The 26,374-nt window shown below is 52.0% G+C and overlaps 2 protein-coding genes across 6 annotated transcripts in view; one reads left to right on the top strand and one right to left on the bottom strand.

Moving 5' to 3' along the window:
* Window positions 1–6,179, top strand: part of RNF214 (ring finger protein 214) — a 46,791-nt gene extending 40,612 nt beyond the window's left edge. For all 3 annotated transcript variants that reach the window (XM_045797849.2, XM_045797851.2, XM_045797850.2), the window contains exons 12-15: window positions 106–238; window positions 431–535; window positions 823–918; window positions 1,812–6,179. In XM_045797849.2, the coding sequence (XP_045653805.2) occupies window positions 106–238; window positions 431–535; window positions 823–918; window positions 1,812–1,877 (400 nt within the window). In that variant the 3' untranslated portion in view covers window positions 1,878–6,179. The remainder of the gene's footprint in view (window positions 1–105; window positions 239–430; window positions 536–822; window positions 919–1,811) is intronic.
* BACE1 (beta-secretase 1) lies at window positions 4,525–26,350 on the bottom strand. 3 transcript variants are annotated; one of them, XM_045797853.2, is made up of 9 exons: window positions 25,600–26,344; window positions 12,530–12,618; window positions 10,861–11,077; window positions 10,228–10,365; window positions 9,195–9,329; window positions 8,125–8,226; window positions 7,626–7,775; window positions 7,214–7,385; window positions 4,525–6,546 (listed from the first exon to the last, which is right to left on the bottom strand). In XM_045797853.2, the coding sequence occupies exons 1-9, from the start codon at window positions 25,858–25,860 to the stop codon at window positions 6,305–6,307; spliced, it is 1,506 nt and encodes a 501-aa protein (XP_045653809.1). In that variant the 5' UTR covers window positions 25,861–26,344; the 3' UTR covers window positions 4,525–6,304. The 3 variants fall into 3 exon arrangements, with proteins under 3 accessions (XP_045653809.1, XP_045653808.1, XP_045653810.1); XM_045797852.2 differs by lacking the exon at window positions 4,525–6,546 and having other exon boundaries at window positions 6,960–7,385; window positions 25,600–26,349; XM_045797854.2 differs by lacking the exons at window positions 4,525–6,546; window positions 10,861–11,077; window positions 12,530–12,618 and having other exon boundaries at window positions 6,960–7,385; window positions 25,600–26,350.
* Between the last annotated feature and the right edge of the window lie 24 nt (window positions 26,351–26,374).

Genomic DNA, 26,374 nt, shown 5'->3' with positions numbered 1-26,374 from the left:
AAAATGTGTCAGAGAAATGTCTGTGGGTTAAAATAGGGAAAGTTTCCTGGAGATTTCCCATGAGGACAGCGTAGAATCTCTCTCCCTCAACATGTGGCTTCTTAGGGCCCAGATGACCAACATTCTTCAGCAAATCAAGACCGCACGGACCACCATGGCAGGCCTGACCATGGAGGAGCTGATCCAGTTGGTAGCTGCCCGCCTGGCTGAACACGAGCGGGTGGCAGCCAGTACTCAGGTGAGAACTCAGACCTGCTCAGCCGTTGGGGAAGAGTCAGGGTTCAGAAGAATTGGGGGTGGCACACAGCACTGCAGCCGGGGATATCTAGCCTGTTCTTCCTTTGTTGGACTGGGAAAGAAATTCTTTCTTTTTGTTATCTGCTGTCGCTCAGACTCTCTCTCCTTACTCTGACGGTGTTTCTGCCCACAGCCCCTCGGTCGGATCCGGGCCTTGTTCCCTGCTCCGCTGACCCAAATCAGTACCCCAATGTTCTTGCCTTCTGCCCAAGTTTCGTATCCTGGAAGGTCTTCACATGTAAGGCTCTTTTTCTTTGAAAACTGGGATGTGGAGAAGCCGGGGGTTGAGGAGGGAGCAGGTTTACAGACGGAGTGCAGGGGAAAAACCACCCTTTCATCAGCCGGGTTGTTGGCGGCCCCCGCTGAGAAAATGCAAGGATTTCCAGCAAGAATCTGTATTTGAACTTGTCTTTCTTTTGGTGTAAAATCTTTTTGCGACATGGAAATAGGAGAGAATCATGGGCACAAGAGGCAAGGAGACCCAGGGGTTCCTTACTCTTTGGCCGTGCATCCTCTGGCCTGCAGGCTCCCGCCACCTGTAAGCTGTGTCTGATGTGCCAGAAGCTCGTCCAGCCCAGTGAGCTGCATCCAATGGCGTGTACCCATGTGCTGCACAAGGAGGTGGGTGCTGCACACCTTCCTTTCCACTTTCTTCTCCAAGTTTTTCTCAAACGTGTTGCTGTGTTGATGCTCGTCATTAATATCTCAACATGAGGTTTTCAGTAAGTTGTGGCTTAAACAATCAGCAGAATTCAGAATGCTGGCAGCTAGGATCTCCCAGCTTCCTTTTACCCTGTTCTCATTAGGGGATTGGGTAAGCAGTGCATCCTAGGGCACCTTAAGTCACTTTCTTGGAACACTGACAATAAGACATATGTGTCTGACCCTTGTTTCAAATATAGCATTGTCAGGAGACTTTGCCTAGACAAGAAGAACGGAATAGGGAACCCGAATATGAGATTAATAAATCCATTAACAGAATAGCTTGGAGGTCTGCCCGTTAGGGATTATCTTCACAAACTGACAGGTTATTCCTATCTTGGATTATGTTACCAGGCAGAGTTAAGTCTCTCAGAAGCAGAGATGATTCCTTCTTTACTATTTTGTTTTGTTCATTTTCATTTTCCAAGAGGTAGAAACTGAATTTACGTCTAAATTCTTAGTAAGGGAAAATCCTGAATCAGATTTGAGGGTGGTGGGTATTTTGAGATGGGAGGGCATCTCAGCCTAAACGGATCGTGAGAAGGGGAAGGCCGCCCCACGTATCCAACACAAAGCAGCTTCACACCATTCTTAGCTGACTGTTAATGCTCCCTGTGAAAAGAACAGGTTCCCCTGCTCGGAAGATTCTTTTGGGGGTAAGAGCCAATGAAATAGCCCATCTGATCCCCGTGGGAAGAGGCCTTCTGACTTAGTATGCGTTCCTCAGACCTAGTGAACCTCAGTGGCACGCTCTCCCCTCCTTCCCTCCATCTTTCCAGATAAACCTGAGATATGTCTTTCTTCCTTTCCAGTGTATCAAATTCTGGGCCCAGACCAACACAAATGACACTTGTCCCTTTTGTCCAACTCTTAAATGACGGATCTGACTGGGGAGGAAGAAGAGGAGAAACTGATGTGAACAGGAAGCGCGGGTTCAAGATTTCTAAAACTCTATATTTATACAGTGACCTATACTCATGCCATGTACATTTTTATTATATAGGTAATGTGTGTATAGAAAGTCTGTATCCAAATGTTCGTAAATGAAAGTATGTATATTATGCAGAAATGGTCTCTCCCCTTCACCTTGCAGTTCCTTCGGGGGATGCAGTTTGTAGGTAAGATGATGTTTAGTTTGCCCTTGAAATTATGATATTCTCGCCTAGGGCTGTTCAAGTACAATATAAGAACCATCTAGGAAGCTGCTCTTGCTCTCAGGCCGTCCTGCTTTGATTTGGCTCAGCCTCTAGCTCATTTTCTTAAGGCTCATGTATGCAGATTTGAACCCTGGTGCTCACCCGCTGTCCAGCCAGATGCCTTGCTTACCGAAAGCCTACGGAAGCCTCAGTGTTGTTCTAGCCACTCGACTCCAAACGGATAAAATGAGACTGATTGAGGAAAAAAAAATGTAACCCTACTAGTTTGAATTTTCATTGAATATTTTACTGTGTTAACGCTCATTATTTGCACATAGACATTAGATTTACAGAAGATTCTGTTTTACATCAGCAAAATTCACAGTCCAAGAATAACAACATAACTGGGTCCCATTTCCCCCATGCCCCCTGAAAACTTCTGTCCATCTGACTTCCTGGATGGTCCTCTCTTTAGAGCCCACAGATCTTTCCTGGGCCAAGCCGTCCCTTGCTGCCACTGACTTGGCTTCCGATTGAGCTCTGACAGACCAGCCTTGTGAAGGCCTCACGTCTTCCCCTTCACTTGTGGTCTCCTGGTCAGCTAGTCCCCCTCCCCACTGAAGGTTAAGGCAGTTGGTTCACAACCAAGTTGTTTGGTGACCTTGGGTGAGCTCCAGGCAGGCACTGGGGTGAGGAGATGTCTGTGCAAAATTATTTGCAGAATGATCTTGGGATGCCGGATTTTAATTTTTGAAGCAAGAAAATTATGGGGGACAGGTTTCCTGTCCTGGGAAAAATGGAGGCCAAATTGAGATGAAGGGGGCTTGGATTTCAAGTTTAGCAGTTATTTGTTCTATAGATAGCTCTCTAGAACAAGACCCCTTTCCCACCTCTGCTTACTGAGCACTGCTGGTGTTTAGGGTTATACCTGTGAAAGCTGTGAAGCTATGAGAGCTTTGAATCTTTTCCTATCCTTTTATCTGTACTCCTACAGGAAATGGCTTCAGCTTCCTGCTCTTTTGGAATTGAACAAGGAAAAACTGTTAATAAAAAAAAAAAAATTAGCTCCAGGGGAAGGACATTGTTATATTACCAACAGCCGAATTTTTCCCATTCTGGGACCTGGAAATGCTTCCTGGCACTAGGAGTACTATCAGGGTAGCAAAGACTTTCCCTTTCAGATCCAGTGACATTCTCTGCTCTCTGTTTTTGATCTTTTCCTTCTTTGTCCTTCATCCTTGCCTCTCAGAGACGTAGTCCTTCCCTTCTCTTGCCTTACTTGCTCAGGCTTGATGACTAGCGTCATTTTCAGGAGCTAGACTTCCCAGGACCTCCTTGGCATTTTGTAGGGTGATTGAAAAGACCTGAGTTCTCCCCTCTGTAGAGGTCAGGTGACCCACTTTCTTTGGTTAATGAAATATTAATGTCTCCAGTTTGGTAGCTATCATGAATGGAAATGTGGCAAAATGGAAGACCAGTTCCTTTGTTCTTTTCATTTGGGGGAATTTATTTTTTCCTCTTGTAATCAAAAGATTCTCTCTCTCATCAACTTTGCAGTAGCTTTTAGGCCACCAGCAATATTTTTCAGTATTTCCTAAAAATCTAGAAGTTAGGAATAGATATAAAGGCTGTTCTCTTTCTTTTTCACAAATCTTCGAAGCCAAAGAAGTATAGAGAGAAGAAAGAAGGGGGGGGGGGCTTAACATCTTCCTAGTAAAAGCCCCTCGAAAGCCAACTATGGCAGGACAAATGTTTAGGGGAGCTGTGTGTGGGAGTTGGGGCCTCACTGTTGCTCTTTTCTCTGTCTTGTTCGGGATAAGTCAGAAAGCAACACTTAAGTTTTGGCCGCCCTTGTTCTCCCTTTTCCCTCTGTCTCCAGGCCTACAGGGGTAGAAGCCATGCAGACTGGCAAGAAAGGCCTCTAATGCAGTGAGTAGAGATAGGACAGTCGCTTTTCAGGAGTCGACTCTAAAAATAGAGATATATAATACATATTTTTACAAGCAAGAAGCTGTTGTCAAGATTTTTTTTTTTTACATGTAGAGTTAATAGTTTCAGGGTAGAAAGGAAGTAACTGTAAAAAGAAAAAAAAGTTCAAGTTTAAAAAAAAACAGGACAGTGGGACTTAGTAATGAAGGGGTTGAGTTTTATGCCCTGGAAAGAGCTGGGAAAAAGCCAGTTTTCCCCAACATGGATAGAAATTATAAAGCAGAATGTGGTGTTTTCATTACATGGTAGCAATTCTGGAAATTTATTTACACAGTAAGTTCTGAGCTGGAAAAGGACAGTCTCCAGTCTTCCTGACAGTCTTTGTGGTTAGGAAGAGGTGTTCCCAGTCGGCCAAAGCAGCACCAAATGCAAGGGGAATGAAGAGAACCCAGATAAAGAATGGTGATTCAGTATTCTTGTTTTATTGGTTTATGGCTTGTGGGCAGCTGGCCGAGGCCAGGATCTCCAGAGGCCCTCCTTGTATTTCCCTCATCAGGTAATTTCACACTCGGCAGGTCCGAGTCACTGGAAGCAGTGTGTTGACAAGCTAGCGATAGGACCCGGTGGATATACTGGGAGAATCACGTCTTCCACTAACACTGGTATCAGAGTTGACTGTGTTAGAACTGATAGGGAGGAAATGAACTTGGTCCCCACTACCTAGCCCAAGAACCAGCCTGGGTACCCAAGTACTATCCGGAGTGGGGAGTAGAGAGTAGGATAGGGGAGAAGGATGGCCTCCCCTGAGGGGTTCTGGTGGTGAAGGAAGTACGGAAGCCCTGAGGCTGCCAGCCTTTCTCCAGCAGCCTTATTACCGAAGGCAATGATGCTAGAGCCAGAAAGCCCTGCGTTTCTGACACTGGGTATAATACTAGTGCCACTCTGGGGTGCCTTCGCCAAGTTAATGGAGGGGACATCAGAGAGGGTGAGACGGCGATGAAACTGCTCTGTATTGAGTGGAGATCTTACAACTACTTACAGCTGAACAGGAAGAAATCCAGGCAGAGGCAGCAGGGCACCAACCGAATACCTGTTGAGTGAATCTTGAGGATTCTGCTTTCAAGGGTTACGTAAGAGAGTTCTCCTGTCTATCCCTCCTAGCACCTCAGCTGCAGAGCTCCAGAGGAATAGGGATTTGGGGGAGGGAGTGAACATGTAAGCAGGAAGACAGAGCCTGGCCCTGCAATATTTGCTGTGTTCCAGTTGCTTTCTCATAGAGCACCTGGGGCTGGGGGAGGGGGTGGGAAGTGTCAGTGTTACCTATCGTGTGTGGAGTAAAGGGTTCAGGTAGAGACAAGTGGAATCATTAAGGTAGAAATTAATTTGTTAGATGGAACTTCTTAGTGGGCACTTTTCATTTAAGAAAGTTAAAAAGAGCTTTTTGGCTAAGTTAGCCCTTCTTCCCAGCTCACTTTTGGTCAGGCCACAACCACAGAAAAGAAAACATCAGGCAGCAACACCCATTTTACAAGATGGGCTTCTATCTTGGAGATGCAGTCTGAAACTGGGACTGGCGAGTGGTCGTGGTTCTGCCTTCTCTAGCTCTGATCCCAGCTGTTCCCTGTCTTTGCGCTCCCTCTCCTCTCCTCTTCCAACCGCCCCCATCTGTACAAATACTCAATCTCATTATTTTTTGTTTAATTCAAGAGGCAATCTTTGTACCAATGTTAGGCTTGTTTATACAGTCCCTATCACTAAAGCAAATAGCAAACTGTGCATCCGTTCCTACTGACTTCGGCCAGCAGGGAAACGACATTGGCCCTTTCTCTGCCAGGGTACTGCAGAGAGACGCACACTGGGGTGACTTGGCTGTGATGCCACTACTTCTGGAACTAAGAAAAGAAGACTACTTTGGGTTGGAGAATCCAAAGGGATGGTGGGCAAAGGTTCAAGGCTGAAGTGTCAAGCAGCAGAATTTCCCAACTCAGGCTTGAGGTGACCAAGAATATTCCCGCCACCAGAGTGCTTCTTTCTTCCCCTTCCTGTTTCCTACAGGTGCCATTCCTGTAACCCACCTTGCCTGCTTTTCCTTTTTTTTTGTCAAGGCAGAGGCCTTTGGTGGGCAGGTGAGGGTCTTGAGGTGCTCTGGCCACCAGTGCCATCAGTGTCTCCTACTTGTGACCAAAGTGAACCACCAGATGTGGTCCAGGGGAATCTCTGTCTCCTGCCCCTGGGCCACCTCACTTCAGCAGGGAGATGTCATCAGCAAAGTCATCGTGTTGATGGCGCAGGCAGCGGAGGCAGCGCCACTGGCACACCATGAGGCAGAGCGGCAGCATGAAGAGGGCGCAGATGGCCGCCATGACGTAGGCTATGGTCATGAGGGTCGACTCGTCTGTCTGTGGGATGTTGTAGCCACAGTCTTCCATGTCCGGGGTGATAAACGGGCCTTCCACTGCTGCCGTCCTGAACTCATCGTGCACTGGGGAAAGGGCAGACGCGAATGGGCAGCTCTCATCGCCATACAGCAGTTTGGGTCATACAACAAAAAGAACTTCCTGGTGGGCCTTGAAATTAGCCCGCGAGGAGGCTCTAAGCATCTCCTTCCTTGGAGATATGAAGGAGCAGGCCAGAAAAGCCTTGCTAGGTAGAAGCACGTCTCTCCTCCCAGGTCACTGGGAGCAACCACCCTTTCTTGTATAACCATGCGGTAGGAATGATACCTAAAGATCAGTTTTCTGAGTTGTCAAAAAAGACACCCCATGTATTCCTAGTACACTCACCAGCTTCCGCCGATACTACTTGCAAGACCCCACCACCGTTCTGAAGGAGCACTCAACCCCATCACGTAGCAGCCCACAGGGTCACTGCAGGCTCAGCGGGCTGCCCGGGGATCTAGAGCTTCCATAGGGGCTGAGGCAGCTCTTGCTTCTCTGGGTCTCCGGCAGAGGTTACAGCCTGTGCAGGCCTCACCACGCCGGGCAACATGGACAAAGCACGCGTCCAGACACTAGCTTTTACAGTGTGGTGACTTCGCCTCGAGGCAACTATGACTACCTCCCAGACTGACAGGGGCCCGGGTATCCTAACTGCTGGACAGTGAGAACACGGACAGACGGAGCCCACACCCTCCTCCCTGGCTCTCTTACCATGACAAGCACTGACGGCAAAGCCAATTCGTTTTCGGGCTCGATCAAAGACAACGTAGAAGCCTTCCATGATCACAGCTCCCATCACGGTGCCCGTGGAGGACTGTGAGATGGCGAACTTGTAGCAGTCGTCTTGGGACGTGGCCACATCTTCCACTGGCCGCAGGTATTGCTAAGGACAAGCAGTCAGGGAGGGAGAGGATGTTCTCCCTCCATTCCCCCCCATTCTAGATATCTGTGCCCTGGGGCTGCTTTTCCCTCTGCCATCCCTGAGCTCTGCGGGCTTGCTTTGTGCCCCGGGACACTGCTCTGTCTTGTCTTCCAAGTTCTGGGAAGCCACGCCTGCTCCCTGTCTCCCCGTGCGAACCGTGCCCTCTTCCTGGGACCCCACCGACTCTGGCTGGGGACATACCTGTGGAAGGATGGTGATGCGGAAAGACTGATTGGTGACCTCGCCCATTAGGTAGAGGGAGATGACCGGGAAAATGTTCCAAGGGGTGGTGCCTGCCTGCCAGCACACCAGCTGCTCCCCCAGCCAGAACCCGTCCGGGAACTTCTCCGTCTGGCCAAGAAAGGGTAACAGTGAGGAAGCCGCCTCTTCCACCATCTCGCTTCTCCCACTTTCAAATAACACTGGGCCCTCTTTTTGCTTTTCTGTGGAATATCCAAACTGGGGGGAAGGCACACTGAAACCCAAGAATTTGGGGAAGAGAGCTGGAGAGTGAGGCCAAAACTCTGCACCAGGGGGCCTGTGTGATGAGCAAACCGAGGCCCATGAAAGAGACTCTCTCTGAAGACATTTAAGCAGAAGGATCTAAGGGTAGACAGCTTGGCTCTTGAGGGCTGTGACCTTCACGGACTTCCTCTAACACTGTATCATCTCTTGTGCCCCTGCCCTGAGTCCCACTGACCGAGGAGGCTGCCTTGATGGATTTGACGGCAGCTTCGAACACTTTCTTGGGCAAACGAAGGTTGGTGGTGCCACTGTCCACGATGCTCTTGTCGTAGTTGTACTAGGACGGAGAAGAGAGGGTTAGAAGAGTCGAAAGCATTTTTTGACGCCAGGCTCTGGCCGGAACCGGAAGGGTGGATCTGACTGCTTGGGGTGCCTTCCTGGCTTGGCGCTTCTCTTAGGAGTATACCCTTGGGCAAGTTGTTCAGCCTCTGTGCCTCAGTTTCCTCATCTTTAAAATGAGGATAATAATAGCACCTACCTCAAGAGTTATTATAAGGATGAAATTAATACATGTGAAGCGCTTAGAATGGTGCCTGGCACGTAGGGAGCATTCAGTAAATGCTAACTCTTAGTTATCTTGGGTTGGGCAGACATTCTCCAAATCTTGAAAATAAAAATACCTTGTATAGTGCTTTTAACTTTTCATAGTACTTTTCTATCTATTCTCATTTAACATACATTAAGAATCTAGGTAAGGAAGACCCAAATGGTTGAGCTGCGGTTCATTGGGTTGCTGTGTGCCAGGCGCTGGGAGAAACTATTTATTTTCTCTGTCTTCACCACAGTCTCTGGAAAAGCTGTTTTTCCCTCTGTTTTGCAGATGAGGAAACTGAAACACAACCTAGTAACTTGCCTGAGGGCACAAAGCTAGTAAATGGCAGAGCTAGAAACCCAGGTCTTTGCAGCTCCAAAGCTGGACCCTTCGGCTACATCATACCACACTGCCTCGCACGTGACTTGCCCAAGGCCACCCAGCAAGGTGGTGATTGGAGTCCAGACATGCTTTTTTTCCTTACCAGGCCATAAGCCACAAGGTCTCCATGCAAGTGCCCTGCCAGTCCCTAGCCCCCAACTTGAGGTCCCTCTGTGTTACCGTTAAGTTCCTCATTGTTCTGGGCTCAGCCCCCAAACCTTTCTGCAGGTCCTGCCCCTCTGCCTTGTTCTCCCAACCTCATTACTCAGGGTCTGACCTCATGCTATGTTGCCTCCCCCTTCCCTCTCCCTGGTCCCCCTTGGTGTTGTTACCTCCTTGCAGTCCATTTTCAGGTCCTGCCCGTTGATCTCCACCCGCACAATGATGACCTCGTAGTACCACTCCCGCCGGATGGGTGTATACCAGAGGCTGCCCGTGTACAGTGAGTGGTCGATACCCCCGATGATCTAGGGACAAAGGGAGGCAGGTACCCGTGTCCCAGCACAGAGGGACAGCAAGTTACCCAGAGAGCAAGCAATGGGATCAGAGATTTCTGGGGGGGTGGCAAGGCCCTTCACAGGCCACCTTTCTCATCTTCCTGCTTCTAATCAAATCCTGTCCCAAAGTGATTTGTAGTTTCTTAAATGTGTCAAGAATTTATCAGGGGAAGACTTTACAGGATTTTAAATTATTTGTTTCCGAGTCTCGCAGCCCTCAATATGAAGTTATTTAAACCTAAACTGGCACAATAAATGTTAAATGAATGATTACTTGCTTCTATTACAAGTTTTATTTTCTCTGCGTGTTGGAGATGGAGAACCATTCACCAATTGTCCTAATTAATTAATAAATAGACTTTTAAACTCCCTACATTGCTGCCTTCTGCTCATCAGACTGAATCATCTTAATTTGAGATGTCTTTTTTTTTTAAGATTTTATTTATTTATTAGAGAGAGAGAGAGAGCACGAGTGGGGAGTGGCAGGCAGAGGGAGAGGAAGAAGCAGACTCCCAGATGAGCAGGGAGCCCAGTGTAGGGGCTCGATCCCAGGACTCTGGGATCATGACCTGAGCCTAACTGACTGAGCCACCCAGGTGCCCTGAGAGGTCTTATTTACATTTCCTTTGAAGTTCCCTAATCATCTCATCCTTTCCAAGTTTACCATAGGTACTGAAATCCTTTCTGGAATAATGCAAAGAAGAAAAGGATGGAAAAGGAAAAGTGGAGGTGGGGAGTTTAAAGAGTTTCCTCTTGATTCTAAGCAGTGGAGCCCAAGACGGTGCTGCAGCCTTAGAGGGAGGAGAGGCAGGTGGTACCTATCCCTCTGCCCAGTGCTAGGACCTCCCCTATCCTAGGACCTACTCACCATGCTCCCTCCAACTGAGGCCAGCACTTCTGACTGGTTGAGGGGGAAGCCAGCGCCACAGAGCTGCAGGGAGAAGAGGTTGGGAACGTGGGTCTGCTTTACCAGGGAGTCGAAGAACGGCTCCAGGGAGTCATCGGGCTGTGGCAGAAAGAGACAATACGTGAAGCGTCACACAGGGGGCCCTGATGGAAAGAGGCCAGCTTCCTGCCTAAACTGGAAGGCAGAACAAAACTTGGGGGGCGTTCCTTGGGAAAGACTATCTTGAAGCACTGAGATTTGGCAGAGAGATGGTTAGCAAGAGACACTGGCAGTGCAAGCAGGAAAGATCTGTAGAAACTTTGATCTCCATATACTTAACCTGTTTCAGGTTGGGGGGGGGCTCCCTTATTCCTAAGCTCTTGGGAGTCAGTAGAAACCAGAGCCTAATCTTGTACCTGTCACAGCGTCCCTCACTATAGTCCTGCCCTCTGCAGGGACGAGATTCCGACTGGCACCCTATCCCCCTGCTAACTAATTCTTTAGGCGGATCTGTGTCCCTCCCTTAGCTCCCCTTCTTTCCAAGCCCGTCCCTCGGTAACATGCAGTCTGTGGTGTGCAGACACAGTGTCCGGGACTCGGTCTTGCTCCTCTCACCCTGGCGATCTCAGCATAGGCCAGCCCCAGGATGCCCTCCCAGTTGGAGCCATTGATGAAGAACTTGTCTGATTCAGTGATGGCGGCGATGTTGGCACGCACAGTGACGTTGGGGCCGTGGGGGATGCTCACCAGGTCGGTGCCCAGCTCCCCCTCCCACTTGCCCTGGGTGTAGGGCACATACACGCCCTTCCGGAGGTCCCGGTATGTGCTGGACCTGTGGAGAGGAGGCAGAGGTCTGTGGAGGCGTGACCGCAATGCTGGCATTGGGACCCAGCGTCTAACCTACTCCCAAGGCCTCACCTTATCTCAGGGGCATCCCACATAAGATAAGATGCTTTCAGGCTGCTCAGCAGAACATCCCAGATCCATCACCCAGAATAGAACGTACAGTAACCTTGCAAACAGATGAGGGGAGCTGTTGTTGGGCTCACTCTCCTGTCTCTGCAGCTCCTAGCCCTAGATCTCGAGCTCAGGCCCTGCGGGGAACAAGCCTAGGCTTTGTGTATTGTGCCTGCTGCCGCCGAGGGACAGCTAGTGGGCATCTCTTCCACCCCCCGGCTCCACCAGGCTCCCAGAGAAAAGGAGCCTTTGACTGTCGCTGCCTTGGGACCCGGTGGTACCATCTGAGTGGTAGAGAAAGTGCCAGGCGAGGTGAATGTGGACCCTCTACAGCAAGTACTTCCAAAGAAAGAGGCGGCTCATGTCTCAGCAGAGCAGGTAAGTATTACACACTACTTGTATGCAACATGCCATCAGCACGTGACACCTTTGCCCGCGTCTCGTCGCGCCATGACCTAGGCCCTGTGTGTGTGCTGGGGGGCGGGCGGCAGTGATGGGACTGGGACGGGGAGCCGGAATGAAACCCTTTCCGGGTCCTCGCCATGCCCCACTCCCTGCCTGCTTTCTTCCGATAGGAAAGGCAGAAGATGAGGCAGGTGGCTTCGGCATCTGCCTAGAAGTCCAAGAATGGGATGTAAGCCTCACCTCACAGATTTCCACACAGACGCCTCAGACATTAGATGTCTTCTCACCACTTCTTGTGTTTATGCTAAGGAGGCTCCCACATCATCCCTCTCTGCCTCTTACCTTAAAAACCCACTTCAACCCTCCCTTCCTCCAGTTTGCTAAATCCGGCTGCTGGAACTCTGGGTGATGCAGGGAGACATTTTAGCTGTCGGTCCCTGATACTGGTCCAGGCAGTGGGGCTTAGGGAAGGCTCTTCCTCCACTCCCTTGAACTGTGCAATGCCGCCAGGGGCAGCCCCTGGGTGAGAGCACAGCACAGGGAGCGGTCACGCTAGCTGCTCTGCCTAGACGTCGCTGGTCTTGCCCGACACCAGATAGCCACTGGGTGGGGAGGGGTGGAGGGAACCTCCCAGTTCAGGCAGAGAGAAGAAGACCCAGAGATGGCTCTGGGAACTTTGGGGCTCCTCTCTTTCCTTCTTTCCCTCCCCAGGGAAGCTGCCCTGTCTCAGTCCTGAAGAACTTCCTGCTGGCCCCTCAACCTACCCTTTCCCATAGTAGATCTCCTCAAATCCCCCCTCTCCGCTCTTCTCTCTTGGAAAGGATCCGAGGAGCTAGTCTTTCTCCCTGAAGCCCTCCCCTGACCCTCCTGGGCCCTGGATCCTTGGGAAGGGTTCTTCTCTCTAGCTCTCCCCAGGACTCACAGCTGCCTCTGGTAGTAGCGATGCAGGAAAGGGTGGGGGGCAGCCCCCACTGCAAAGTTACTGCTGCCTGTGTCCACCAGGATGTTGAGCTGTCAGAGAAAGGGGAGAGAGAGATGTTATCCACACGAGGCTCTGGGCTCACTACCTTCATGTCCTTCACACCACGGGCAACAAAGTCTCCCTTCGGAATGTCCAGGGTAAAGCTTCCAGGCTGCAGGGCAGGACAGCCTGGCACCTGCTACCACCGTGACCGCAGACAGAAGGTGGTGTCCCCTGACATCCTCAGCATGGCCTCAGCATGGCCTTGTGTCTGCTCCTATCTTCGCTGTGGAATCGTCACATTTTCTGTGTTGTCAGAGCCACGTTATCTCTGCATGTGTGTGGTTTTCATTCCTCTTTTCTCTCTACCATCAGACTGCCCTCAGTCACTTCGGGTACCTGTCCGATTCTGTCTGCAGAGCTGGCACCTTCCCTCCTTCTCTGGTGCTCCTAGGAAGCCTATCACCCAGCGGGCAGCTGGGCTCGAATCCTGTCCAGCTCGGAAATGCTATTCTAGGAGTTGGCACTGGCCAGGGAAGCTGCAGGGACCAGGGCGGCATGTTGGTGCCACATGTTTCTGACCCTGCCTGCCAGGATGTGGCTCCCCACGAAGGGCTCCCCTTCTGTCTCAGAGGTGACCCAGGCCTCTGAGTCCTACTATCAGAAAATAATAGTGAGCCAGGAGCCCACTCTGCTGTCGCGGTGAAAACCCATCTTGTCAGGGCCCTAGGTTTTGGCTAAGTGAATACAGACAGGTGTCTTCCCGGTGTTCCTTGCAGGGCAGCTCCTTCTAGCATTTCTTTCTTGACCCTCCTTTCTCCTTCAACGGCCTGGTCCCTCCCTCAGTCCAGAGCCATGTTTTGAATGCTAGTAGTATCCTCGCAGGCCAAAAGAGGAAATGCCCCTGTCCTCAGAAGCACGGAACCCTGAGAATTCAGCCCTCTCTTGCTGACTTTTCATGCCCATCAGCTCAGCAGCTCCCCTCACCTCAGGGCCCTTTTACTCCTGTGTCCTCTCTCCTCAGTGCAGTGAAGTCAACTGACCTCAGTTTTGGTGCAGACTCGACCTTGTCACCTTGGGCAAGTCACTGTGCTTCTCTGGGCTTCAGTTTCCTCCTCCCTGCCAGATCCTCCGGCTCCTTCCTGCTGTCAGTGGTCCCTGTGGCCCCGCACCTCCCCCAATGCCTGCTTAGGCCTCCTAGCCTCCCCGTGTCCCCCAAGACTCCTCCTCTCCTCTCCACAGTGGCCCCAGCCCTCTGACACTGCCCCGCCCTCCTTCCCTGCCCCCCTACTCGTGGTCTGGTTCCCATTTCCCTCCCTGCCCTTCTTCCCTTCACTCTCCCCCTGCCGGCCCTCTCCAGGGTCTCTGAGCAGCCACCCGCTCCAGATGCTGTGCTTTACGAATCAATAGAGCTGGAGGCACAGCAGTTCAGATTTCAGTCAACCAGGTTAATGATTAAAAAGGCTTCTCCCCCCCACCCCCGGAACTCCTCCCCCACCTGCCAGGACTCTGCTCCCAGCACTAGGGTTGGCCTCATTCTTACACGTGTCCCTGCTATCACTGGACCCCAAAGAAAGAGGGTCCCCAGACCTGTGCCTGGTTTCCCTGGAATATGTGCCTGACAGGCTCCAGGAAAACACGACCACCTTTTACTCTGACACAGGGCTTTTTTTCTAAGCCCCAGCTGGTTCAGGCCTCCCCATTGCTCTCCCCTCCTGCAAACCGCTCCCTCCCAAGCCAGGAGGCCCAGGCTTCCTCAGCTGAGGAAGGCCTCCTCCTTCCACCTCAAAGCAGGTCAAGCCCAGAGCGGAGCGACTCCCACCCACCTGGACACTGGGAGTTCAGGCCCTGTCCACCCACCACGCCCTCTCCACCCACCACAAAAAAATGGGAAACCAAAACAAACAGCTGGGATTCCCTCTTGAGCAAATGGCCAAACTATCTGTTTGCTCTTTGCAAAGTGCTCCCAGCTTCGGGAGAAGGGATTCCTGGTCCCGTCCTTCCAACATTTCTTAGTCCAGCCCTGGGCAAGTTTTCTCCCCCTCCTGCTCCCCATGGAGGCCTGTCACAGGGCAGGGGCCTTAGGCAGCTGAGTCACCACTCCTTATGACACAGGGCAGGTAAGGGCGCCTGAAGGGGAGGGTTGGTGGTTGCAAGCCGCCAAGCCTCCGTATTGAGGGACACCTGGCCTCTTACTGCTCTGAACAGAGGCTGTCAGATGGGACCTCCCTCATGCCCACAGCCAGGGCTTGCAACCTGCCCGTGGCCATGCCCGCCCATATTTCCCTCAGCTGCCCTCCCCTGCTCGGGTGGGTGCCCGACCCTGGGAATGACCCCCTTTCCCTCGGGTAGAGTCACCACCGTTCCACCCCCCCACCCCGATCCAGGTTCCTCCCATTGGCATTTACAAATGCTCGAGTCTCTCCATTAAAAAAACCTTCCTTAATCTCACCTCCACCTCCAGCTCCCCTCCCCTCCTTCACAACCAAAGTTCTCAGCCAAGCTGTCTTCATTTCTTCACCTCCCACTCATTCCTCAACCCATTCCAGAACCATTTCTCCGCTGCCCCTCCCTCCACTATAAAACAGCCCTTACTACAGCTACCAGACACTTCATGTCACCAAATACAAAAGACATTTTCAAATCAGTCCTCATTTGCCTATGAGGACTTCTCCCTCCTAGATACCCTCTTGCCTGCCCCCTGGCCCGTGGGTGTCCTCCCACGGCTCTGACCAGATCTTCTCTGTCTGCTTTGCAGGCTCCCTTCTCAAGGCACGGGCTTTGGCCCTCTTCCTCGCAGGCTGTGCTCTCCCTCAGCCACCGCCCCTGCGGCTGCAGCTCCAGGTATCACCTACGTGCCCACCACTCCTAAGCTCCTAGCTCTAAGCCCTTTTCTCTCCCTTGGGGCTCCAGAAGCACGGAGCAGACATCCTCAAAGATAACCTCAAATTCAGGATGTCCGAAGCTGACCTTCCACAGTCCCGCCCATCTGCCTTTTCCAGTGTTCGCCGTGTCAGTCGATGGCGTCACCGTCCATCTGTTCTGTAAGTCAGCAGCTAGGGGACATCCTAACACCTTCCTCTTCTTCACATCTCTACCCAATGCATCCAGTCCTGTCCAATTAACCTTCTCAAAAGCCTCGTGAATGTACTCATCTCTGGCCACCTCCCTTGCCACCCCTGGGCCACGTTCTGGAATATCACAATAGCTTCTCAACCGGCCTTGGCACGTCCGTCCACCCTTGACCTCTCCATCCTGTCTCTGCACTGTGGCTAGGGTGGTCTTTTCAAAGTGCAAATCTGACCATGTTGCCTTCCCATGTCAATCATTTTCCTTTGCTATTAAAATAAAAATTTAAAGCTTTAACTTTTCCTACAGGGCCCTCTCATTGTCCAGTCCTGCCTGCACACCCAGCCTAGTTTGTCCTCTATGCCCCAGCCCCCTGCCCACAGGCTACATCCGCCTCTTCGCAGGTCCTCAGACCAGCCATGGTCCTCCCCCCCACCCCAAGACAGCTGCGTAGGCCATTCGCTCTGCCCAGACATCTTCCTCTCTGCTGACAAGTTTGTCTACGCACCTTCCATCATCCTGCAGTCCGAGCTCAAGGGACTACTTCCCGAGGGGAAAGACCAGGTCACAGTCTCTTATTAAAATGCTTCCATAGACTGTGTCACTCTGTAGCTTCACATGCAATCTCACCTCCCTTGCATCTAATTTTGTAAAAATCCCCATTGTATCCCTAATGGGCATCCCGGTCCCTGGCAATAAGTATTCCTCGAATTAATGGCTAAAGGAAAGAAAAGGGAAAAGAGCTACTCAACCCTGTTTGTTGGGTGAAGGAGCGATCCCTCAGTGGTGCCCCAGCTGTGGCTGTGTTTAGGTGTGGCTCTAGCTCAGACCTGCCTTCCCTTCACCAGGGCTGTGGCTTGATTCAGTACCATCTTCTCCAGCCCCTGGGGCCAGGCTGACTCAGGAGTCTCTGTAGCTATTGTATTTGGAGCCCCAGGAGATCACAACCTGGGGTCAGGGCTAGGTCACAGCCAATCCCTTAACAAACAAATGTGCCCCTGGGGGCTTCTGAGGGAAGGTGGCTTCTTGGGAAGTGCTAACAAGCCCCACAGGGAAAGGTACACCTGCCCATTTCACTCTGCAGGCCAGGCTTCCCTGGAGGAGGAACAGTTTTCAGCAACAGATCTTGGGTGATGAGGCCAGTGTGGAGCCAGTGAGTTCTGGGTAAACTCTTTGTTCCCCAAATCTCACATGTCTTGGCCCCAGCTCTCCCTAGCAGACAGGGATAGTTCAGATCATTCTGGATGAAAAGAGCCTTCAGGAGTCATTTGTCCGTTAACCTAGGGAGATTCTGAAAGATCACCTCTGAGAGATCTCTAGTTACTAAGATCCCAACCTTTTATGGTAGCCTATCCCAGGGTCCGGGGTGGGGGGGGGGCTTTAACTCTAATCCTTCCTATCAAAGAGGAAGTCTCTTTCCTTCTGTGTGGACCTCTGAGTTGATGCGGGGAGAGCTCTTACACTCTTGTCTAGCAAGCCTTTTACCCAAAGCTGAGATGTGGAAGGCTTTCTTCCATTTTACAGAGAAGGAAACTGACATCTGGAATGAGTGGGCAACTTGACCCATCTTGCACAATAATCCACACAGCTGGACAGGAATCCACTGGTTCCGACCAACCCACATCTGGTCTTTCATGTCATTGACCTTCCCGTCTTTCACTTGGAGAGGAAGTATATGGTAGATTGCTACATTAATGAATCACACACCCCTGTATCCAGGCCCTTGCGTGATCCCCTCTGACGTCGATGCTAGGCTCGGTCATGTGACTGCTCTGGCCAATGGGACATCAGCAAAGGAGGACAGCAGAGGCTTGAGGAGGGCCTGTGCACTGGGGATTCCTCTTGGAATGCTGCCCTGAGACTGTATGTGGAGAAGCTCCGTCTTGCCTCCTTGAGGCTGGAAGACCATGGAGAAAGAGGTCCAGCAGGCCCAGCTTTGTCTGGCCCCCCGCTGACCTACCAGATGAATGTAGCCACACAAATGAGCCCAGAAAAGACCTGGAGAAGAGCCACACGAACCCACACACTCCTGAAACCCAAAAATGGCTCTTGTTTCCAGCCCCCAAGTTTCAGAGTAGTTTGTTACACAGCATCAAATACCAGATACGCTATCTGAATTCAACCCTGAAATCCTTGTCCTTGGGGGCATGTCACCAACCACGGGTCGACTCCAGTGAACATTTCTCATCACTTTCCCCCCTGTCACCATGCTTCTCATGCTTCTCAAAAGCACGATGATCTCTCAGCTCTGCACCTTTGCGTATGCTGTTTCCTATGCCTGGAATATTCTCTCTGTTTTGTCTAACTTCTAGTCATCTTTCAAGTCACAGTGTAAAGATCCTTTCTCCCCAAGGTCTTGCCCTGATGCCCCCAGCCGAGCTAAGCCTCCTTCTCCTGCAGGTCCTCAATAACACCTGTGTTTCTTTCTATATCACTCATCAAACCTTTAATCATTTATGCGATGTCTGTCCCCCATCCTATGAGCTCCACAAGGGTAGGGAGTGCATTTGTACCCTCATTATCACATTCGTTCCTAGCCCTCAGCAGGTGCTCCACAACGATTTTTTTCCCCCGCCCTGACAGCAATTGCCTCATTTCCTGCAGTTCCCTGTGACTATTCATTCTCAGCCCCAGGGGCCTCGCAGGGATAGCTTAGTCTGGGATGGTGTATGGTGACAATGATAACTGTTGCCCACCATACCCATGACATCGACTGGCTTATCCATGCAGGTTCTTAGAGCAATGGTATTGACTTCAGGACTTCCTTGGTCCCAGAGCCTGGAGTTGGCTTCATCTGCTTTCCCAAGTGAATATTCCCAGACCTGAGCTTGCCCAAGGCTGAGAGAAGGGGGCAAGGAAGCCTAACGTCAGCAGCTGGGAGTGGCTTAGGGCCAACAGAGCACACAGCTCCTGCCTCCAATGGAGTCCAGTGACTGGGTCCCATCCGGGTTCCCTCCATCTTGACCGAATCGGCTGACCCACTGGAAACCCTTTCCCTAGACGTATCCTCTGCCTTCCACTTCTCTCTCCAGGCTGAAGCTGACAACTGATACCTGGGAACCAGCAAGCTCCCTGGTGCCACTTACCCTTCTTTCGGCTGTTTTTTTTTTTTTTTTTTTTAAGGAATTCTAAGGTGGCGGGGTCATTCCAAACCTTATCTGATGTACCTTTGTGCCTTTAGACAGGAGGCTCCTTGTCCCCCAGCATCAAACCCAACTCAACTAATATTTATCAAGGCTTCCTATTCAAATGATACAATGGATGTAAACAGTCAAAAAATGTCCGTGTCTGTTCTTAAAGAACAGATCTAAGATGATAGTTTTTCAAACTTTTTTTTTTTTTTTAAAGCAGCAGAACCCTTCTCCAAGCTTATTCAGGACCCCAGTGTACTAAGGAGAAAAAAACAAGAGCTGTTGTCTCAGAAAGAGAGGTTTTACTTCCTCGGTCTCGGTGCCGTCCCCGAGGCAGCGCTGTGGCACCTGCAGCCTCCACAGAAGCCCCTGGAAACCCCCAGTCTGTGAGGTCTCACAGCAGCTATCAGCCACCTGCTCTTCATTGGCAGACAGTAAGTCCCTCCTACCGTCTAATCGTGTCCTGTGCATAGGTTGCGGTGGCCTTAATTTTCTCTTGGTCTGTCCTCAGCTGAAAAGATATCTGATCTCTGGCAGAAGCCCAGTCTCCTCCAGGGTACCTGGGTCATGCTTGGTACAGGCTTGTATGAGCCATTGGGAGATGCCATCGCTCATGCCTTGTGCTATTTGGCAAAAACTCTACAGGCACTGGAAAAGAGTTGGTGGGGTTTACCAGCCCGAGAGGCCGGTGCAGTCTGGACACGGGCAGAGGGGTACAGTGGGCAGTGGAGAGAGTAGCCACAGGTTGGTAGCAGTCCAGGAGACCTGCTGAAAGGGGACAGGCTGGGGCCACAGAGGCAGGGAGCTCAGCCAGTTTGCTCTGTGGCTTTGTCAGAGTCTTGGGGAAAAAAGACTGGGGGTCCTGGCTCCCCCAGTCAGCCCCTGAGACCACTGATGCGTCATTGCCCGCAGAGGGAGCACCTCCGCCCTCTCAGGAACGGCTGGCCGTAGCACCGGAGCGTGCGGTGAGCGGGTGTCAGTGAGTGCGGCCCAGCCCCCGGGCCCACCCTGCCAGGGGCAGCTGGGGGCAGCCCGAGGACCGGGGCAAGGGTCTGGCTCCTGCCCAGAGCTCTCCACTGCACAGGCCCCCAAGATAGATGTTCCCAGAAGAGAACTTAGTGGTCAGGTATGGCAGCTTCCCTGAGAGATGTTTCTCTTCCTGGATTGTCAACCAGACTTTTCTGCTTAGATATTTATTGGAGACACCCAAGAAGGGTTTCAGACTTTCCATAGCCCCCACTTGCAGCTGAACTCTCTCTCTCTCCTGACTTGGGGAGGCAGAGGAGGAGAAGTGTGTGAAATGACAGTGTGAGGGTCCCAGCAAATCCATCTGTGCAACCTGCGGGGAGTTGTTGTCTCAGGGACTGGGTGGGCAACTTAGAAGTGGGATCTTGTCTAATCTTGCTTTGTCTAATTTGGATGGTGGCTCTTTGAGGTCAATGGTTTTCAACCTTTTTAGTACAGGAAGGAAGGAAGGAAGGAAGGAAGGAAGGAAGGAAGGAAGGAAGGAAGGAAGGAAGGAAGGATCTGGAATTCCACTGTATAAAAATAAAAGCTTATAGGCAGGGAGAAGGGGGAAAGCTTGGTGATGGGAGATGTGAAAGGTCCGAAGTCTTGCCTCTTACCTTCCTCCTAACCTCCTTCATCCTTGGGGTCCCTTTATAGAATCCCACAAATCACAGTTTGAAAACCATTCAAGGGAGAGGGGGGTGGAAAACCACTTGGCCCCCTCTTGGTTTCCAAGACCCTGAACCCTCACAGTTTTCTACCTCTCTGATCATTTTCTCTTGCTCCCTTGAGCCCCAGTCTACATTCAATAATCTTTCCCTATTCATCCTCCCTCCCCCCCTTTCCCTCCATTCTCTTAAAGAACAAGCCCATTTGCTGACTTGGCTTCCAAACCACCTCATTGCAGGGGACTCCGGAGTCTACCTGTCCAGTCCTCACTTCTCTCCTGGTTTCCAGATCCCCAATGCTCAGCTAGTTGCTGGATCCATCAATAAGAATGGCCTACTGGCATCTCAAAGGCAACCAACGTGACCCAGACTGGAGAACACAGGAAAGAACCTAGTATTTGGACTTGGAATCCAAAGACCTGGATTTGAACCCTGGCTCTGTTTTCCTTAGCTGAGTCTCTTTGGGCAGACCACTTAGTCTCTCTGAGCCTTAGTTTCCTCACTCCCCAAATGGACATGCCAGTACTTATCCCTTGTAATTAAAGCAGAATCACAAGCATGGAATTTTGATGACCCAGATTGTTCTTTAAAAGTTTGCTCCTTTTGTTGTGTTTCCTGATAAAAAAGAGAGGTCAAGGAGGGGAACCTCTTCTCTTCCCTCTCCCTCCCCAGGAGCAGAGAACGCCTGGTTGAACTGACATGTGACGGCTGGATCTCTGAGGACCTCCCCTTCTTTCTGTCCTCACTGCCACCAGCATCTTTCAGGCCCTTGTGTCCTGACTGAGATCCTAGTCCCAGGCTCTAGACGATCCAGCTACGTTCCACCCTGTAGTTGTCTTCCCTGAACCATTGCCCTTCTTGTATACTCAAAGGGCCTCTTGCTGCCTACAGAATACAACCCAACCTCTTTACTCTGCCTCCCAGCATCCCTGCCACAACTTCCAGCTTCTCAGCCCAGCTCATGCATGCCTCTCTTCATGAAGCGTTTCTTTCTCCACTCTCCAAATAGCAAAGCTTTCTCATCTTTCTAGGCCATACTCAAATGCTACCTTTTCCAGCAAGCCTATCCTAACACCCTGTCAGTAGTAACTGCTTATTTCTTTGCACTTCTAAGACTCACTGCTTCTCTTTGTACCAAATGCTTTAGGTCTTGTATGATATTTAGCTGTTCGTATGTCTGGGTCTCACACCAAATCGTGAGCTCTCCAAGGGCTGGGGTAGTGGCATTATTTTCTCTTCTGCACACAGTAGGCACTCAAGAAGCATTTGCTAAACTGCATTGACTACCACCACCAGATTTCAGTCCTAACAATCATTATTATCCTGGGTTTGGAGACTGAAGCTCATCCCATTAGAATGAGATGGTATCCTTTCATTTAAGTGAAAAGGAAGAAAGTGCTTCTTTCTCCAAGAGCTCCAGTCCTGCACTTAGAATTGCCCATCAAGAGTTCTATTTAGATGTCTTACATTTTATTTATTCACTCACTCAACATTTTTTAGGTGTGCGTTCTGAATCTGCCGCTATCATAGATATTAAAGAGAAATAAGACACTGCAAAAAAAATCTTTTTAAAAGACATTGTCCTCAAGAGCTTGATGTTCTGGGAGGGAAACAAATACAAAACAGTTATAATATGTTCTGTAATACTACTTAAGTGTAGTAAAGGGACACATGAGCAGGTGTCATGGGAGAATGAAAAGGAATGCTCATGATAAACCCTCTCTTCTCCCCCAAGACACACAGGCAGGTGCCTGGCAGAGTAGAAAGATCCAGGACAAAGGGTCTTAGCTTACGGGCCCGTCTCCTGGCCAGTTGTTTAAACTCTCACTCCCCATTTCTTTTGCTAGAAGTCACGGGGATAAGACCATTTGTATATATTGCAGGAATTACTGTCAAGAAGAAAATTATGTAGAATATATTTGAAAACTTTACATAAACTGCCACCATAAACACAAGTATATATTTGTATACCATTACTGCTACACCAACCCCTCCTGCCAGCTGTCTTGGTCCCTCAAATGGTCTTGTTATCCTCCAGTTCAGCCCCGATCAGCATCAGGAAATCATTTCATGCCTTTTTCCTCACCCTTCACACCAGTGTCACCAAGTCCTGTGTCTGGCTGCCTTGTGACGTTCCTGCATCCTGGTCTTCCCTTCCCTTTCCGTCTTCATCACGGCCACGTGCTGTCCTTGTGGTGGTGCCTCACACCTGGACTGCTGTGACAGAGCCCGCTGTCCCCATACTCTCAGTCCCATTCTTCCTCAAAGTCAGATGTCTCTTCCTAAAAGACTGCTTTCTCTAGGTCATTCCCTGGTACAAAGAAATTCAAGCTTCCCCCATATCTGCCAACCCAAGTCCAAACCTTAGAGCTGCATAACTAAGGCTTTTGGCAATTTGGTTCTATCCTATTTACCCAAACCTGTAGCATTAACTGGACTGGGTTTCTCACTGTCTTCTGAACAAACACACATGACTCATTCTCTCATTTGTTGTGGCTTCTTCTGGTTCCAGGGACCCGGGCTAAGCGCAGGGAAGCAGTGGACATTCGAGGTAAGTGCAATGACAGTTTGGTGAGACAGGTGCCATTGCCCCGCTGGGAACAGCCTCCCCTCTCCTCGTCATCCTTCAAGACCATGCTCACAGCACACCTCCCCCCGGAGGCCTGCCCTGATTTTACCTCCTGAACACCTACAGCACTCACTCTTTGTACAACTGCAGATCAGTGTTTCTCAAACTTGAGCCATGGCCCCTGAAATTCTAACTCAGTAGGTCTGGGATGGGACCAGAGAAGTTGTTTGTAATATATCTGGTGGTAAGGGTGGCGATGGTCTGGGGGCCTGCCTTTGGGTGCTGCTCTGGATTACCTTGTATGGGCACCTACCTTTCATGCTCTACACTCCTTGTGGGCAGAAAACATATCTCCTGTCTCTTGGTGGATCAGCTCTCAAACCCCACACCTAATCACCTGGCACATAGAACGTGCTCCCCAAGTTCCACTCCTACTTGTTCGGAGCCCCACCAGGCAAGGAGAAAGGACCTCCTTCTCGACACTGCTGGGGAGAGAATGAAAGTCACCACAGAGTACAGACTGGCTGGCGTTGGCTAGGGTCCACCGCTGAAGGGTGACCCAGAGTCATTCCAACTGTGGGCTCCCTTGAAGTAGGTTCCTCAACCTATAGTGTTGAACTACAGGCCCACTTTCCCTTTCGAGGAAGGAAGGGGAAGGAACTGACATTTGTGGGCCAATTACTCTCTGCCAATTTCCGGGCCGGGGGATGTACATACGATCTCAGGGGTCTAGCGAAGTCCAGTACCTGTCCCCCCAGTTCTACATGTGTGAAACGTGGTGGCCCAGAGCATCCAAGCTTTTAGGCTTCACTGCATAGCACAGAAGAGGCAGACATGGCTGGAGAAGTTAGCAGAAAGTGACTTCATATGTAGGAGAGGTCAACCGTGCGTCCGAGTGCATTGTTCAAGGTGATTTCCCCTACACAGTCCCTTGTAATCCTCACGAGAACCTTGCAAAGGAGATCTCATTTCACCCACTTTGGAGACAAGGCACGAGACTCAGAGAGGTTGCATAATTTGCCCCAGGCCACACAATTGAGAAAAGGAAAAGCTGTGGGGTGGGGAGCTGGAATTCCTGGTCTGTCTGGAGGCTCCACAGCCCCTTCCTGTCTCCGTTCCCCAGGGTGCAAGTCCTTGCACAGCTTATCAGTAGCAGACATGGACGAGGCTGCGGGTCTCCAGGTGCCCCTGCTTTCTGATCACACCTAGCCTCCTGCTGGCCCCGGCAGCTAGGGGCCTTTCGTCACATGGATCTGACACTTGCTGGGGAAGTTATGGTACATGGGAAAGAGAAGGGTAAGTAGGGGAGACCAGAGCCTTGGCTCAGCTGGCAGGCGGGAGGTAGGCCTGGGTGGTGGGGACCTAGGAAGACTCGCTCTGTCAGGTAATTGGGGGATGGAGGTTTGTATTTCTCCCAGATCCAGTGTAAGAGCTGTCTGAGAAGTTCAGAGAAGTGTGGCTCACCCCTCTTTACACGTAAACACACTCCCACCTTCACGGACCCTCCCAAGGACAGGCCTCCCGGACACAGATCCCACAGATCCGGGGGAGGCGGGTGGCTCCCACAATGTGCAGGCTCAGATTCAAGGTGACACACACCAGCACATACAGAACCGTCCCGCCACCCGCGCCCAGGCCCACCCACAGAGGAGGCAGATGTGCCCAGTGGGCAGCCACAGCACCCCACCCACACAGGCACAGAGGGTGACCCCTCCACCAGCCACCTTGCAGGTACCGCGGAGGACTGGAAGGATGGGGAGAGCTAGCGGGGTTTTCTCCACGCTGCCACACTCCCTTCCCCCCAGTGCCTATCCGGCTGCGCTCGTAGGAGTCGCATTCTTAGAAGGGGGCTCTGGCTCCCGGGCTGCGGTTAGTCCTTTCCCCAGGCTCAATTCAGTCCCCTCTGGCCTGTGCTCCGCGGCACGGGAAGGGGGAGGGGCTGGAGTGCAGAATGCACAGGGGGAGGGGGTGGAGTTGGGAGGGGCTAGGGAAGCAGGAGTCTGTCCAGGGCTTCTGGGCTCGAGGGGAGGTCAGGAGGAGCTGGGAAACCTCGCTTTGCTGTCCCCGTGCCAGCCCAGACAGTGGGAGCAAGGGGCTGCTCCAACTCGTGCCAGGATTCCTGGGTCCTCAAGGTGCTGGGAATGATGGTCTGAAGCCCAGGTTCCCGGAGCACCAAAGGAGGGGAGAGGGTTGGGTGACCAAGACCCAGAGCGCCAGGGCTGGGAGACTTGGGCTGGGCAGGGCTGACACCTGTTCACAGTGCCCCTATCGCTTGGACCCTTCCCCAGGCCAGGTTCCCCCACCGGAGTGTTTCTCTTGCCCCAAACCCACACTGAGGGGGAAGTGTGTGAGGTTGGGGGCAAGGGGAGGGCAGTCCGATGAGGGAGTCAGGGAAGCCTGTCAGGGGAAGGGAGGTGGGAAAGGGGAACTTTGGGGGACTGCTACCAATCGGATGCCAGAAACATGTGGGAGAGGGTCCCTCCTGCTGGCACCATCCAGCCCATTTTAGCAGGGGCCAGCATGCTGCACCCCACCCTCCCCTCTGCTCATGCAGGAAGTAGGGCAGGGCTGGCCTGGTGACCTTACCGTCTGCGGGGGGCTGCCCACGGTCATCTCCACGTAGTAGCCCTGACCGGACTTGCCCCTCAGGTTGTCCACCATCTCCACAAAGCTGCCCCTCCGGCCGGGCTCCTCTGGCTCCTCGACAGTCTCCCGGGGCAGGCGCAGCCCCAGGGGGGGCGCCCCCAGCCCGCTTCGCAGGGGCAGCCGGATGCCAGGCTGGGTGCCGTGGGCAGGCAGCACCCCCGAGCCCATCCACAGCAGGAGCCAGGGCAGTGCCTGGGCCATGGTGGGCCTGGCCTTTGGGGCCCTCGGGGCTCACTCTGGGACCACGTCTGGCCCTGTTGCTGCCCTCAACTCTGGGTGCTGGTGGTGGCCGCTCAGGACGGTGAGCTGCAAGGCATCAGGGCTCCAGAGCCTGCAGGCCCCTCGCCGGCCCCCAGTGCAGGCTGTAGGGATCGGGCAGGAGAAATCCTCAGAGAGAGAGAGGGGAGGAGACGTATCCGAAGCTGGCTACATCTGGCCAGCGGCGCCCAGACTCAGCAGAGGTCTGGGAGAGGACGGCTCAGGCCCCCCGGGCGGCTGGGAGGGGCGGGCATGGCAGGTAGGCGCCCGGGTTTCTCGGTCCTCTGGCGGGCCGGGCGGCGGGGCAAGGCGCGGGGGCTCGGGGCGCCCGCAGCTGCGTGTGCTGGTCAGGCCACCGTAATCCAGCTCCCAGCTCCCAGGCAGGCTGGGGAGGCGGAAAGACTTGTGGCGGCGGCTGTCAAAGCCAAAGGGTTTTCGCTCTTCCCTGGGATCGCTG

This window comes from Ursus americanus, chromosome 16 (genome assembly GCF_024610735.1).
Source record: "Ursus americanus isolate L20-20 chromosome 16, mUrsAme1.1.p, whole genome shotgun sequence".
Taxonomy (NCBI): domain Eukaryota; kingdom Metazoa; phylum Chordata; class Mammalia; order Carnivora; family Ursidae; genus Ursus; species Ursus americanus.
This window is presented reverse-complemented; position numbering and strand designations above follow the sequence as displayed.